Source organism: Tauraco erythrolophus, chromosome 12 (genome assembly GCF_009769465.1).
Source record: "Tauraco erythrolophus isolate bTauEry1 chromosome 12, bTauEry1.pri, whole genome shotgun sequence".
NCBI classification, from domain to species: domain Eukaryota; kingdom Metazoa; phylum Chordata; class Aves; order Musophagiformes; family Musophagidae; genus Tauraco; species Tauraco erythrolophus.
Window position 1 is genome coordinate 15,764,967 of NC_141476.1, and position 15,102 is coordinate 15,780,068.

The 15,102-nt window shown below is 39.3% G+C and overlaps 1 protein-coding gene across 4 annotated transcripts; it reads left to right on the top strand.

Moving 5' to 3' along the window:
- Positions 1 to 681: 681 nt before the first annotated feature.
- On the top strand, positions 682 to 10,422 carry ACTR8 (actin related protein 8). 4 transcript variants are annotated; one of them, XM_086618869.1, is made up of 13 exons: positions 682 to 804; positions 964 to 1,134; positions 2,008 to 2,118; positions 2,375 to 2,479; positions 3,122 to 3,295; positions 3,847 to 3,940; positions 5,927 to 6,059; positions 6,390 to 6,543; positions 7,093 to 7,188; positions 7,768 to 7,908; positions 8,321 to 8,585; positions 8,910 to 9,073; positions 9,739 to 10,422. In XM_086618869.1, exons 1-13 carry the CDS (start codon positions 682 to 684, stop codon positions 9,880 to 9,882), a joined length of 1,875 nt encoding a protein of 624 aa, XP_086474995.1. In that variant the 3' UTR covers positions 9,883 to 10,422. The 4 variants fall into 4 exon arrangements, with proteins under 4 accessions (XP_086474995.1, XP_086474998.1, XP_086474997.1 ...); XM_086618872.1 differs by lacking the exon at positions 682 to 804 and adding an exon at positions 1,294 to 1,444 and having other exon boundaries at positions 1,111 to 1,134; XM_086618871.1 differs by lacking the exons at positions 682 to 804; positions 964 to 1,134 and adding an exon at positions 1,170 to 1,444.
- Positions 10,423 to 15,102: the final 4,680 nt, after the last annotated feature.

Consider the following 15,102-nt stretch of genomic DNA (forward strand, 5'->3'; position numbering starts at 1 on the left):
ACAAGGTGCCACTGCAAATTTTTTCCTTAAAATTCTCTAATATAGCAGAAAATGATAACATCCAACAATGCCCCTTGGTTAACATGAGCATCTACTAATTAGCTGGCTTTTGCCAGCTAGTTGTTGTGAAATCCGCCCCTCCGGTGGTTCCCACGCTTGCGACACATACCCAACACGAAGTTCCCATCTTCCAAATTTGCCATGTAAAAGCAACCTTCGGTGCGGTCAGCATTGCTTCCAACTAACCTTGCTTCCTCCTCTCCACTCAAACGCCACATCTTCATAAAGGAGCTTCCCGGCCGCAGACCAGGTGCGTAGGTCACCGTTAGCTCCTCGCAGGTGCATCGCACGCGCATCAGCTGTATCGCGATATGTTCATAGCGAGCTGCTGGGAGAGCTCATCGCCAGCCCCGCCAGCAGCAGCAGCGCAGCCGGCAGGGCTCGGTGCTGCTGGCTGAGCTCCCAGAGGGCGGAGGGGCTCTCCAGGCTCTCCGATTACCGTTCCTCGTCCCCCGGCGCGGCCGCCGCACCCCGCTGCGAGCCGAGCCGCGGCGGGCCGGGGCAGGCCGGCCCCCGCCGTACCGGCCTGAGGGGCGGCGCCGGGCGCGGGCCCGCCCGCTTCCGCCCCGTGCCGACGCTCGGGAGCGGCTTCCGCTGTACGCCGCTCGCCCGGCGGGGAGCATGACCCAGGCGGAGAAGGGCGAGGCGGAGAACGGGAAGGACAAGGAGCGCGACCGGGAGCGCGAGCAGCGCGGCGTCAAGCGGCCCATCGTGCCCGCCGCCGTGCCCGAGTCCCTGCAGGAGGTGAGGCCTGGCGGAACGGGGAGCGGCCGGACCGCGGCGGCGGCGGCGCGGCCGGGCCCGGCCTTTTAAAGGCGGCGGCGCGGGGAGGCGCCGGGGCGGCGGCGGGCGGGCGCCTGTCCACCCGCCCGCCCACCGCCGTGCGCCTTGTGGTGTTTTCAGCAAATACAGAGCAACTTCATCGTGGTGATCCACCCCGGCTCGGCGACGCTGCGGCTCGGGAGGGCCACGGACACGCTGCCCGTGGGCGTCCCGCACGTCATCGCGCGGCGGCACAAGCAGCAGGGGCAGGCGGCCTACCGGGACAGCTGGCTCCTGAGGGACGGGCTCAACGTAAGCCGGCGGGGCGCGCGCCGAGCTCCCGAAAATGGGCGGTTTGGCTGCGTGTTTCCGCTGCGGGTTTCTTTTAGTTGTATAGTGCTTGTCTTCCCCTAGTGCGTTGTGCTTTTCCAGAGAGGAATGCGGCTCAAGACAAACTTTTTTCCCTTTCAGTGTGCTGTGGATGCCGCTTTACTGGAGCCAGTAGCTTTGCACCAGTCTGCGTTCGGGCTGCATTCGGTTCGGTGGCGATGAGCCACCTCTGATAAACCGACAGGTTGAGGGTTTTACTCACTGATCGCGCTGCGGTCTGATGTCGCACATGGTATTTCTGCTTACAGAATGACAGCTGTAGGACTAGAATTGGACTGCTCCACTTGGGAATGGGTTGCTTACGAGTTGGCTTGTAACTGGGACAACATAGCCAGTAATTTTAGTCTAACTTGCTCAAAAAATACCTGTAGGGATCTTATTTGTACTTTGAATCTGTACAAAAAATCGCTGAGCAAATTAATGCCGCCATTAATATTAAACCTCACCTTTTAATAATTGAGATCTACTTAAACATTTTTGCTCCTACTTAATATTTCTGTAGTTAAATCGATAACATCCTGAGCTCCTCTCTCTGGAGATGAAGTCCAGCAGCCATTACAATCAGTTACAAGATTCAAGTTCGCTTAGACAAATAGATGTTGGGAACTCGAATATAAAAAAGAGTTTCTTTAAAAATAAGTGTATGTTCATTATACGATGTGCAAACCTCCTGTCCTTTCTACAGTCTATCAATTACAGTAATGATTTGTTTAATAATAGCTTCAGTAGTCCCAACATAGAGACATGTAGTTAGAAAATGAGTACTTACATTGCATATTTTGGGGTTTTGTTTAGAAACCTGAAAGTACTGAGCAGAGACAAAATGGCCTTAAAATGGTGGACCAAGCAATATGGTCCAAAAAGATGTCAAATGGCGCCAGGCGTATACCAGTGTCACCTGATCAGGTAACTCATTCTTAAGACTTTATTAAATTGTTCATTCATACAATCAGTTGGTGTGATGCTGTATTTTAGTGGAGAAGAACAAATATCCTTTATACAGCAAATATGGATACTGCTATTGTGTGACCTAACTCTGAAGTCTGAGAAAATGATTTAAAATGGTTCTTCGAGGCGGGGGGGGGAATTTATTTTTTCTCTCATGCATAAAAAGTGACTGGTGAAATATTTATCAACAGCATTTGTTTTGATTACGATTCAGGCCAGGTCATACAACAGACAGATGCGGCCAGCTATTTTAGATCACAGCTCTGGGGCCAAGTGGACGAACACATCAAATCATCCTGAATTTTTGGTAGGAGAAGAGGTAAGTTTCATCTTCCCACTGAAATGAGGCTTGGTATTGTGTTTTTATGCGGCTGTGTAATCAGTAGCAGGTTGCTATATGTTAGTATGTATCAAAAGGCATATAAATGTAGTCAAGCAATGCATGAAAAGCTTTATTATAGACTCACACTGAATATTTGTTATCATTCAGCAAGGCCAGACAGTTTCCCCCATTTGCCTCGCAAATAACCATGATCCTTTGCTGCTATAAATCAGTATTTCTGCAGGGACTAGGTGAGAGCTTTGCCCATGTGGTGTAATTCAGAGAAAAGGAAAGACACTGATAAAAGGATCAGTACATGGAATCGCTGCTGAATAACTAGGTATTCATGAGCTTCAAAGAGTTGTAGTTACTAATTTGAGATAATGGAAGAATATACTTTTAAGTTCGTAGTAGATGTTCATAGATATGAACATTTGAGCAATTTAAACCGTATATTTAATGTCTTTTTTATTTTAATGCTTTATAATCAATCCCTGTTAAAAAGAAATCCACTGTATTGCTGTTGCATCCCTCTGAGTGCTGCTGTATGTCTTATATCTGCTTCTGGAATATTTTTCTAGTATTTGTTACTAATCTTTTGGGAAAAACAATGCATGGAACATTGTCTCTTATTTTCAGGCACTGTATGTTAACCCACTAGATTCCTATAATATACATTGGCCCATTAGAAGAGGGCAGTTGAATCTCCACACAGGACCTGGTGGGTCCCTCACTGCTGTGTTAGCAGACCTTGAAGTTATATGGTCACATGCAATACAGAAATATCTGGAAATACCATTGAAAGACTTAAAGGTGAGCTGTGAGCACATTAGTGTGGGCTGTATCCACTTCTGTAAATGTTACTATAAAAGAGAAGCAACCTGCTGTTATTGTTAGTCTCTTACTGTGGTTTTCTTAAAGAGTAAATTCTTCCTGCTGGTGAGTGTGCGTCCTAAGACTTCATTTGGAATTTTGTGCATGTCATTAAGAAAAAATTGTTAATAGAACTTTCTACCAAGGAGGTTTGGAAGTCTTATTATAGAAATTTCAGTCTTAGTCTGTTTGGGATTTTTTTGTTGACTGAAAAGGAGCCAACTCAGGAACGGGTGCCTAATACTTGCATAACTTATTCTCCTTGCTGGTGTTTTTCTCATACTTTTAAACATTTTAGTGACCTATAAATCCTTAACTGGTACTTACTCTGAACTTCCTTTTCAAATTATTAAAACCCTTCTCCCTTTCTATAACTTTGCTTCTTTTAACAACTAGTATATTACAACTTTCTTCCTTTGCATCAGGTATTCAATAACGTAAAGAGAAACTTAATTTGAGAGCTGACTCTAATTTACTGTTCTTCTCTTCAGTACTACAGATGCATTTTACTAATTCCAGACATCTATAATAAACAACATGTGAAAGAACTGGTAAATATGATCCTAATGAAGATGGGCTTCTCAGGTAAAACCAATATATAAGCAAGCACTTAATGATTAATGGTGTAAAGATTTTTTTTTTTTTTTTTTTTTTACCTTTAAGGCACATTTTTGCATATTAATCCCAGTTTGGCTGGACTAGCACCTTTCATCTATTGCTATTCCTGTAACTGTTGCCTCTTTTAATGGGGTAAAATGGTTGGCTAGCATTGAAACAAGTCTCTTGGTTTGCTATTAGATATTCCAACCGTGGGCTTCTCACTTCAGCTGAGATAAAAGTAGCAGTCTGATTTCTCAATTATTTCTAAAATACGCAATGTTAACTCCACAGAGTATGAAGATTCTCAGACTTCAAAACAAAAATATGTGATGTAAGATGCTGCTGCTGCCCTCTCAACAGGGTGACATCATAGAGTTGCTTGAGTGCATACACTAAATACAGAAGAGCAATACAATTTTTAAAAAGCGACCAAGTAATTGTTAGTTTCTTCTGGGTATATATTTTTAGACTGGAAAGCCCTCTGATGAAAAAGAGTAATGCCATTTCCTTTCAGTTAAACTGCTGGAAGTTTCTGGCTAGTCTAGAAAGAATTGCTGTAGTCTTAGCCATCTTTCTCTGATTTCACATTTAGAGAAAACACAGCAAGCCATTACTGAAGGCACAGTAACCCAGCCATATGGAGCATTTGAAATAATCAGACTAGTAGTACCTTTGGAGCTACAGAGTCCTTTTTTGTATTAGATATGCAAGGAAAGAGGCTTAAAAAGTAGACAAGAATAATCAATTGAATGATACAGACTAGTCAAACGGTAAGTTAATTGTAAGATGTTGGAGGTTAATAGTGCTGGTGTTTAATAGTTAATCAGTACAAAGTGCAAACAGTTCCCAGTTATTAATCTCAGCAGAATATGTGCTTAGATGTTATTGTTTCCCATCTGAAAGAATTAAGTAGGGGGTAAATAAACACTGCAAAAAGAGGGACTGATCTCATGAGATCTAAATTTTGTTCACATGTGTTGGATATACTTGATTTGTTTCATTGTGTTAAAATGAACAAGCCATATTGGCTGTTAGTTTTTGGTTTTGATCAAAATGGTTCTAAATCATACTTTGTTTGATTCCTCCTCAGTTTTTACATAGAAGTAATGTGAACAGTACCTAATAATACCACTATGTAAAAAGGTACTGGCACTGGGATAGAAGAACTTGCAGTTGAAATATGTTAGTTTTGGAGGAACAGGATGAATACTAAAAAGCTTCATATTCATCTGATAAATGAAAGTGAAAACTAGAAAGTATCATTAATAACTCTTTAGAGTGCCATTTCCTAAATAATAACTTGATGAATAGCTGAACAAATTATACAGCATAACTGATTTCTCTTAATCTATTTAAAAACATTTGCCTTTAAAACACTAACTCTGCTTACAAAGCACAGCTCAATTGAGCTATTCTTTTTCTTCATTGGCTAGAAGGATAAACTGAAGCCTCCAGAACTTCTCAAGTTTAAGTATGGGCTTGTGATATAAATACAAAGGTACTCTTTTACAGAGTTAAAGCTAGGTTGAAAGGAAAGCAGACAGTGAAATCAGACCTTGTTTTATAACTATTTAAAGAACATATCTAAAATGCTAATGGTAATTATATTTGATTAAAACTAGAAAAAATTAGGAAAATGCTTCATGTGCATCTGATAACCAAGACCTTGCAGTACTGGTTACAAAAACAAGTAAAGTCTCGAGGCAGTATCTTTAAACTTGCAAAACATAAGAACATTTGAATATAGGTGTCCTCCCTCCTCTTAGCTTTTCTCAGGACTTTAAGGGCCTACCGAACAAAAAAAAAATCTGTAAGTCCCCCCCACCCCAACTTCACTAAACATACAAACTTTCAGCGCAGAGTCAGGCTATTAGTAGATTTTAAAAGATACTAAGATGTCCTTTAAATGTCAGCAACATCGCCTCTGGGGCATGGAATAAATTGGATATAATTTTTTTCTCCTGTTGCTAGGAATTGTTGTACACCAGGAGTCAGTGTGTGCTACTTTTGGAAGTGGTTTAAGCAGCGCGTGTATAGTAGATGTGGGAGATCAGAAGACGAGCGTTTGCTGTGTAGAAGATGGTGTTTCCCATCGCAACACCAGGTATCTTTTAATATGCAGAATTATTAAAAGCATGTACTTAGTTGCTTACCAAAGACTTGACTTCAAAACCAAGAACATTTTTTTACAAATACATGAGGTTTTTTTACTGTAAGCTGCGTGAGAGGGTCATCATGTTACAGCACGAACCTTAAAGAATTCTAATATCTTTAAAAGAAGAAAACAGGCAGAACTGATACTGTGCTCTGCAAACTATGTGGAGGCCATGATCACAGCATGTCTAAGTGTTGCTTGTGTTCTTATGTATGCTACTGTAAAAGGCCAGCAATTCAGCAGATTTATAAAATAATCTTTTTCTTCTCTGTGCTTTAGGCTGTGCCTTGCATATGGAGGATCTGACGTGTCAAGGTGTTTTTATTGGCTTATGCAACGAGCAGGATTCCCATATAGAGACTGTCAGTTAACTAATAAGTTGGATTGCCTGCTACTTCAGCACTTAAAGGAGACATTTTGTCATCTAGACCAGGTGAGAAGGGAAAGTGTTATCTTCTCCAAATAATTTTTTTTTCCTTTACAGAACGCTTCTCTGGGAGAACCCTTATGCAAGTCTGCCATTGCTTATAAACGGAATAAAATGTAATCTTTTACTCAGTAGAATACTGGCAAAAGCTGGAAAAGCTTTAGACTTGAAATATTTGTAACTTGTTTTATTTTTCTTCTAATTGAAAGAATCCCATCTCTTAGAAACGTAGTTTCTTTGTTCTGATTACTGAAGGAAGCTGATAGTAGCTTCCTATTTGCTGTTTTTCAACTTCAGTTTTATAAGATCTGCCAGCAGGTCTCTTTCTGCACAAACCCTCATTTTAGAGGCTTAGGCATGTAGAAAGCTGTTTTGGCAGATCGCGCTCAAGGAAAATACTTTAGAAAGAGTTCAAGAATAGGTAAATGAAATTCACAGTCTGAAGAGTTTTGTTACTTTTTGTTGTTTCCTACAGATTAAGTAGATTATGCAGCTTGATAGAGAGATGCAAAAGATACATTTGGTTGGGGTTTTTTACATTGTTTTTGACTTTAGGATATTTCTGGATTGCAAGACCATGAGTTCCAGATTCGTCATCCAGATTCTCCAGCTTTATTATACCAGTTCCGATTAGGAGATGAAAAATTACAGGTGATTTTTTTTTTTTTAAATTAAAAGAATTACATTCAAGATTCAGACTCAGGGCCTCACTTTGTATCAGTCTAGTACTACTAAGCGCACATGATTTATGAATTATTCTTAACATATCCTTGATAGTTTTAAAATTGATTTTTGTGTGCGTGTGGTGTGTATGGGCCTAATGCAGCACTAAGAGATGCGTAAGACTTCCTAACTAGCTTTAGCCAGAATGGTTGTAGCTTCAACTAAGTATGTTGATACTTATCCTCCAAGGGCCAGGAAGGAATGCTAATTCTGCAAGTTTTTCATCTCAGCATTGAATTTTCTAATTTTGTAACACATCGCATTTGAGTACTTACTTATCATACAATGCTAGAATCTGTTATGTACTTGAACAATTGTATGGCTTGGGGTTTTTTACTTATACAATGCTGAAAACACTTTAGCCTTTTACAAAACTATTTGAAAAATATATGTATTGAATTTTCAATTGTGAGAAAAATAGAACAAGCATTTTCTTTTCTTTTAATAGTAAATACAAAAAAAACCCCACCTAACTAGTAAAACCATGTCAAATCTCTCATTCTTTAGGCTCCAATGGCTCTGTTTTATCCAGCAACTTTTGGAATTGTTGGACAAAAAATGACAACTTTGCAACACAGGTCTCAAGGTGACCCTGAGGATCCTCATGATGAACATTATCTTCTAGCCACACAAAGTAAGCAGGAGCAGGTGTGTGAATGCTCATTTTATTTTCCATTAAGTATTGTTTAACTGGGGAATAAAATAGGACTCATTAGCTCATCTCAGAAACCAAAGTTTTTTTAGCTGGGCCAGAAGCATTAGGAAAATAACTTTAGAGTAAGGAATTGCAGATGTCTAGACAAGATCTTAATTAGAACTGTTTATTTTCAGAGTCTAAGAGGGCTTCATATTATGGCATTGATACATCTGATGCAGTTCAAAATAAAACCCTTACTTTGAAAATGAGGATTAAAATGAAATAATACAATGCTTAATCTTTCTGTGCAAAAAGGTGACGAGAAGTACAGTGGTGTTTACTTAAGTCTTTCTATTTTTCTGTAATCTGCTGAAGATCTTTTTGCATTTTTTTTATAATTAAACTTGTTTTCTCATTTTTAAGTCTTCAAAATCTACAGCTGATAGAAAATCTATGTCGAAGCCTGGTGCATTTGAGGGAGACTTGAGAGGCCAACCCTCAGACATTTCAGAGAGGATCTACCCACAAGAAGTGGAACTGGGATCCTCCCAGAGTGACTGTATGATATCTGGAAATGATTCAGAGGAACCTTTAACTACACACATGTCCAGGAAAACAGCTGTTTCTCAGTTTGAAGGCAAAGCCTTAGGCCTTGACAAAGCCATTCTCCATAGTATTGACTGCTGCGGTAAGAATGACATTTGTACAACTGTGCAAAACATACGTGTCAGTCAGCATGGATTTATGGTAACTCCTATATTTACCAAAGTAACACGTATGTCCCTAAGTTTTCATCATCTCTAGAGTAGCTACACTGTTCCTTATACTTGCATCTTTGTTGAGGTTTCTTGAACTAGATGTTTTGAATCTCCACAGAATAAAAAAAGAGTTTTAAAAGCAAACACGTACCGGTTTCTATCTGGTTTGTCTTGCACTAAATTCTTCATAATACAGATACAGGCTGTATTAACTTTAAAAACCTGATATATTTGTGTATATCCATTCATTCCAGCATCTGATGATACAAAAAAGAAGATGTACAGCTCCATCTTAGTAGTGGGAGGAGGCCTTATGTTTCATAAAGCTCAAGAGTTTCTTCAACACCGAATACTCAACAAAATGCCACCTTCTTTTAGAAGAGTTGTTGAAAATGTTGAAGTCATCACAAGACCTAAGGTATACTGTTAACTGATAGCTAAATGGTTAATAAACTATGATTGGTTGAATTCTTCAAAAGATTAAAAAAATACGTATTCTTTCAAAACCACAGATGAGTCACATATCTGAGGAGATTTAGGGGAGCTTTCAGCTCATAACAGAGCACTCTGCAATTCTAGGCAGGAAGTTGGAGATACAGGAGTGTTACTAGTATTGATCACTGAAGTTTTCATTAGCTAAAGGCCATATTCTTAAAGAAGCTGTTAGTACTGGCCTGTGAAGTTAACCTATCCTCTCAGCAAGAAATTGTGTTAGTTTTTTTTACTAGTATTACGGTAAAAGAAAGCATGGCATTAAAAGAGCAGTTTTCATTTGGCATTAATGAGGCAAAATTTGTGAGATGAAAACGTGTACATTTTTCAGAGCCTCCATTGCTGAGGGCAGGATTTCCCTGACATGCCTAGAAGGCATCTTAAAAAAAAAAAAAGTGACATCTCTAAACACCTTAAATATTCTTTCCATATTTTTATCTCACTATTTTTTCCTGAATAATTTTGAAAAACTTCTTTTCTTGTCCCCTAAGATTCTAAGTGGTGAATACTGTTGGAGAAATTAGGGTGCAAGTTTTGAGAACTACGCAAATTTACACCAGTGATTGTGTACAGTCTGTGTTTTGAATTTAGGATATGGATCCCCGCCTAATTGCATGGAAAGGAGGTGCAGTTCTAGCCTGTCTTGATACAACTCAGGAGCTATGGATATATCAGCGGGAATGGCAGCGTTTTGGAGTCAGAATGTTACGGGAGCGAGCTGCATTTGTATGGTAATGGATATGTTTACAGTGGAACATGATTAATTGAGGATTCCTTTCCCCAGATGCCCCCTTCTTCCAGTACAGATGTATTGATCTTCTGCTGATATTTTTGTATCATATTAAAACTAACTTCAACTGAGGTTTTTCCAAAAGCAGTGCAAATGTCTTTAGCATCGTTATGCTTCATCTTTTGAATTGTTTGCTTTGAATTCTGTGTAGAGTATCAGAGTCATCTCCAAATTCACTACATTTATATAATATAAAGTTATGTATATTAAAATAGCGCAGTGTAGGAATTTGAGGTATAAAATATTGACATGGCAGATGTTAAGCCAAGATTTATTCCATATACCTGTACACAGAAGCAGTAGCTGAAGTGTGCAAGCTGTGTCTAATTCATACTCTAACGTTACCAAGAGATGAAATTGTTACCTTAGTGATCAGCATGGAAAAAGTGAAATGCAGAACCCAAACTACAGTTGCTGTTGGTATTTTGCTAATGTAAGAAATTATATTATTCAGTGGAAAGACTTAAGAATTTTGAAGTTGAGTATTTTTTCTTGCCTGTTCTCATCATCAAAAGCTCTTGCTAGCTTTTCATTATCCATGGCAGTTATCTGCTCTTTTCCCTATTTAAAAAATCCAACATAATACACTCAAAAGAACTAGATGCATTTTTATATAGCCAGCACCAACCTCAATCCTGTCGTACAGGTACATGTTGTTTGCTGGGTTTTTTCTTCTGTAATGAAGGCTCCCACCACAGTCAGATCACACCTTAAATCTATATCTGCAATTATAATCTAGATTAAATATAATAAATACCAAAGATCAATCAATGTGGTTTTTACAAAGCACACGAGAAAGAACTGACTTCCTTTTAATCCGCTTCCCTTAGAAGTCCTAAAGAGAAAGGATAAGTCCACCCAAATTATGCTGTAATCTTAACTGAAGGTATTTTGCTGCAGGTTGTAATTGCATTCTTGTGTTTTGTTTAAGACTAGGACCTTTGGGCTCTCTTATATTGAAGATAGCATACAATACTTCAAATTTTACTCTGGCAAGATTACACGTCATTGCTGAGTTTGTTTGTTGGGAGGAGAAGGGGGCATTCCATTTGAGAAAAGGGTCCAGAATTCCTGTTTTAGAAGAAATGTGGCAGGTTTTTTACGTCACATGATTGTGATACAGAAGAGAAGGTACATACGTACAAAGATCTAGTTTAGATTTGTTGATATACAAATGTTTCTCCACAGCAAACACTTAACAACTTCACATTAATTAATTCCTAATTAATTCTTGCCATACCCCTCATTGCATGAAACAAAGGTCTCTGCAGAAGTTCTCAATGTCCTTCAAAAGACAGTATTTTGGAGTTCAGAGCACTTGGTAAAGTGTCTTGGGAACTCACCTCATTGACAGAAACAACCATGTATTTTTGTACAGAGGACTGATTTGCCAGGTCACTGCAGAAGAGGTTAACTGCAAGAGTGAACATATTTTCCATGTCACTGTGTTTTTTTCGTGCTTTTACATGAAACCTTACATGCAGCAGTGGTGGGGTTTGAACTGAGGAAAATCACTCTATCTGCTACTCCTTTTTGAGCAACAAGCCATTGTACAGGACCTTTTTCAGCAATTTTTTTCTCCCAAATGTCTAGAGTGATATCAGTCTGGCAGCCCTCATGCAGGAGTTCAGCAAAAGAGAGGACAGTGTGATGAAAACACACTTCTGGATATATAACTAGTACTTTAACACGTAGTTGTAGCTGCACCTGAGGGAAGAATCACCTCCTAAATTAATCTGTTGGTAAGAATTGTCTCCTAAATTAATCTGTTTAACAAAAAAGACACCATATGCTATCTTAAAATATCAGTATTTCTAGAAACAATGTAAACAAAATCAGAATGGCATTCTAAGTTGGTATGGAGGAGTTGACTCTATGCCTGTTACTTTTTCCTAGAAAAAATTAGATAACTTTGTATAAAGGTATGAAAAGCAAAAATAGTGATCTAAAATTAAAATTTAGAGCTCAGATTCCCATCTTCATGATGAAATAGATCCAACTCTGACAACTTATCTGCACTTCATCTCTCCAAGAATGGTGAAAATAATTTAGCAAAACAGCGTTCAGTAGCTAGAACACTACACCGAGGGAGCAGCCCTGCATTACAGACTGATGGAAGCGGGTAGCAGAGACATGGTACTCTGTTAGTCATTTTGCAAAACTAATGCTGTGGAAAAAAAAACTTTAAGCAAACAAAAATTAAACAGCAAAATGCTTACATGACCCCAGCTGATGTTTGCTGAAGAGGAAAGGGCTAACCAAAAATTGTCCACGCTAAATGATTCACTGTTTTTACAAGTGTTAAAGAGATTAAATATTTACTCTTATTCAGGAAAAAACCAACAGATGTAGAAGGCGAGGCATCCATTAGCAGGTAGTGGGGTAGAATGGCAGAGACTACAGAGCAAAACAGTTGGGCCAAGGAAGAGATTTCTGCACTAAGTATTTCAGGGGAGTTACTGCAGCCTGGTGCTAGTCCAGTCCTGTGGCCTGCGTACGCATTAGTGGTCGGACTGTGTGAGCTTCATGAGAGCACATCTCCCAGTTGAAATTCATCCAAGAGAATGAAGGCTGCACTCCTCAACCAGCCTGCAACACGAACCAAACCGTAGTGAGCCCAGTGGGCAATTCCCTTCAAAAGCACAATACTGATTTAAACTAAAACATCAATGTAGCCATATCTGGAGTTTCGTATACAAACTTTAGAGAGTTTGTATTGTGATGATACCTAAAAGGTAGTCTCTTTCACATCATCTTATCACCTCTGAAAGGATGCTTGCAGCAAAACTCAAAGAACAGGAATTACAGAAATAATAAAGTTCTAAAAAGTGAGGACTCTTACCTTGGTCTATGATGATGCAAGCTACCGCAGCAATAACACATACTGTCACAAGTAGAGCAGCGAGGAAAAAACACACAAATCTTCCAACTGAATTCGCTGTGAGGATCTCTAAAAGAGAAAGAACAATTGCTTTGAAACAAGTCTTGCATAGCTGAAAAAGCTGTTCAGTTAATGAATTATGGAAATGAACTTTTCCGATGCCCGCACATGGAAAAGATATTGTGCTAAAACGTGATGCAAAATGGTTAATGATCATGTTGAGAACTACAGAGCTGTTGACTAAGTTACTTCATTTTCTTCTCTACTTTGAAAGAAACAAGACATACCAGTCTGAATCTGCTCCTTCCAAGTTCCTCTCATGTTTCTGCAATGTACCTCCTTCTGCAGCCTGACCCTCTTATCAGTTGTTGTCCTCTCTTCCCCTTTTTTTAGAGTTTTACCATGAGCAATAGTTACAAAATAACTAATTTTAAATAATGCCTGAACTGCCGCATTCCTGTGTTAAGCATAAAACTTCAACTTCTAAGAGGAGGAAGATGAAAGGCAAAATTTGCCAAGGCCAGTGTACATAAAGTCATCTAAGACCAAAGTCATCTGCTTTTTCAAAGAATTTTGACATCCAAATATCCATATACCAAAGCTTTGTTTTCCCAGATTTTTGCAAACATACAGGTATTGAATATGAATATGAATAATATAATATGAATATGAATCATCGTATCAATGAATATGACTGCCCTCTCGTTACTAAGAGGACACCCACTCTCCTGGTGGACAGGTGTCCTGGAGAACAAGCACTGAGATGGTCCTTGTCTTTGTGTGGAAACAGAGATCACCAGTTGTACAGTCATCAAGCAAAATGACCAGAGGAAAATGTTCTTCTTTAAAGCATCTCTAAACTTAGAGGCTGCCTTACAATTTTAGAGAAATAATAATATTAAGAACTACATTGAAAAACTGTATAGCTAAAAGTGTAAATTCTTTTAAAATTGACAGCAGAGGTATTTTTCCTTTGAAAAACAATATCCATTTCTCTGTTGCTAAAAGATAAATGGCAAGCAAATACAGAAACAAAACAAGCATGGGAGGAAAAAAAAAAACACATCAGACCAACTAGCGACTGCTAAAGAGCTCGCTGCATTTGAGTTCTCAGCCTTTATGACTGTATGTCTATAGAGTGTTGGACAGATTTCAAAACACATTGAAAACAGAAGCCATTTCTGGCCTTACTAATGAAATCTGCGCAATAATATGGATTAAAAAAATAGTAGTAAAATTTAGCAGAGAATGCTTGATAAATTACCTTGTGTAGTTAGCAAAAAGGATTTTTATGGAAAATCCTCTTTTATATTTGCTGGGGGTAGATTGTAAGCATGGATGAAATATTTTGTTTCCACTTCTACGAGGAATCCAACACAATGGAACTGCCACTAAAATAAAAATGAAGTTCACTTCAAGGACTTAATACAAAGACCTAATGGGATCAGCTTTAACAGAAGAGAATTTATATAGACTAGTAGCTGCTAACAGTTACTTTAAAAGTGCACTTAAAAAGGACAAAGATAGATTTTTAGGAAAAGACAACTCCATACTCAGAGACAGGAACAAGAAATCAAGTGTCAGTTTCGGTATTACATATATGCACACCTATAGCTTGCAGCCAGTAGGACGTAATTAAAATTTTAGCCCACAATGAAGGAGGGCTGTCTCCTATCACACCGTCCTCCCTCCCAGATAATCCAATGGCAGATTGCATATTTGTGGTTTGGGTTACCCTGGCTCTGAGCATTCCTTTGAGAACAGGAGGAGAGATGAAGTTATGGAAAAGCAGTGGGCTAATTTTCCCACAGCTTTGTTCTCAGTCTCCCAAAACACAGGGCTCAAATCCCTCTTTTATTAAACATCTGAAGGAAATATAAAACTACTATTTTGTCTTTCTCAGGTCCCTTTTTACTAACTTCAGCAGGGGGAAAATTTTTACTCCATACTTTTAAATGTCACTTCCCTATTCCCCACCTTCTTCTTCCCAAACTAAAATAAGTGAAGAAAAAAGCTACTTAAAAATATGCTTACTCTTGGATTACTGACTGCAGTTCATCTTTGAAACTTTTCTGTATAATCGCATCAAATACTCTGAAAACGTTCCGGAATTCCTTTGCTGGTTACACAAATCCTTGTGGCTGTCGGCGCTTTGCCACAGGCGGGCGGCTCCGCGCGACGGGAGTTTTCCTGCCGCTCCCGCTTCGCCTCCAGCCGCCTTGCAGCTCCCAGCGCCTCCGCTGGGAAACGGCTTCGCAGCGGGGGTGGCAGCACCGTCAAATGC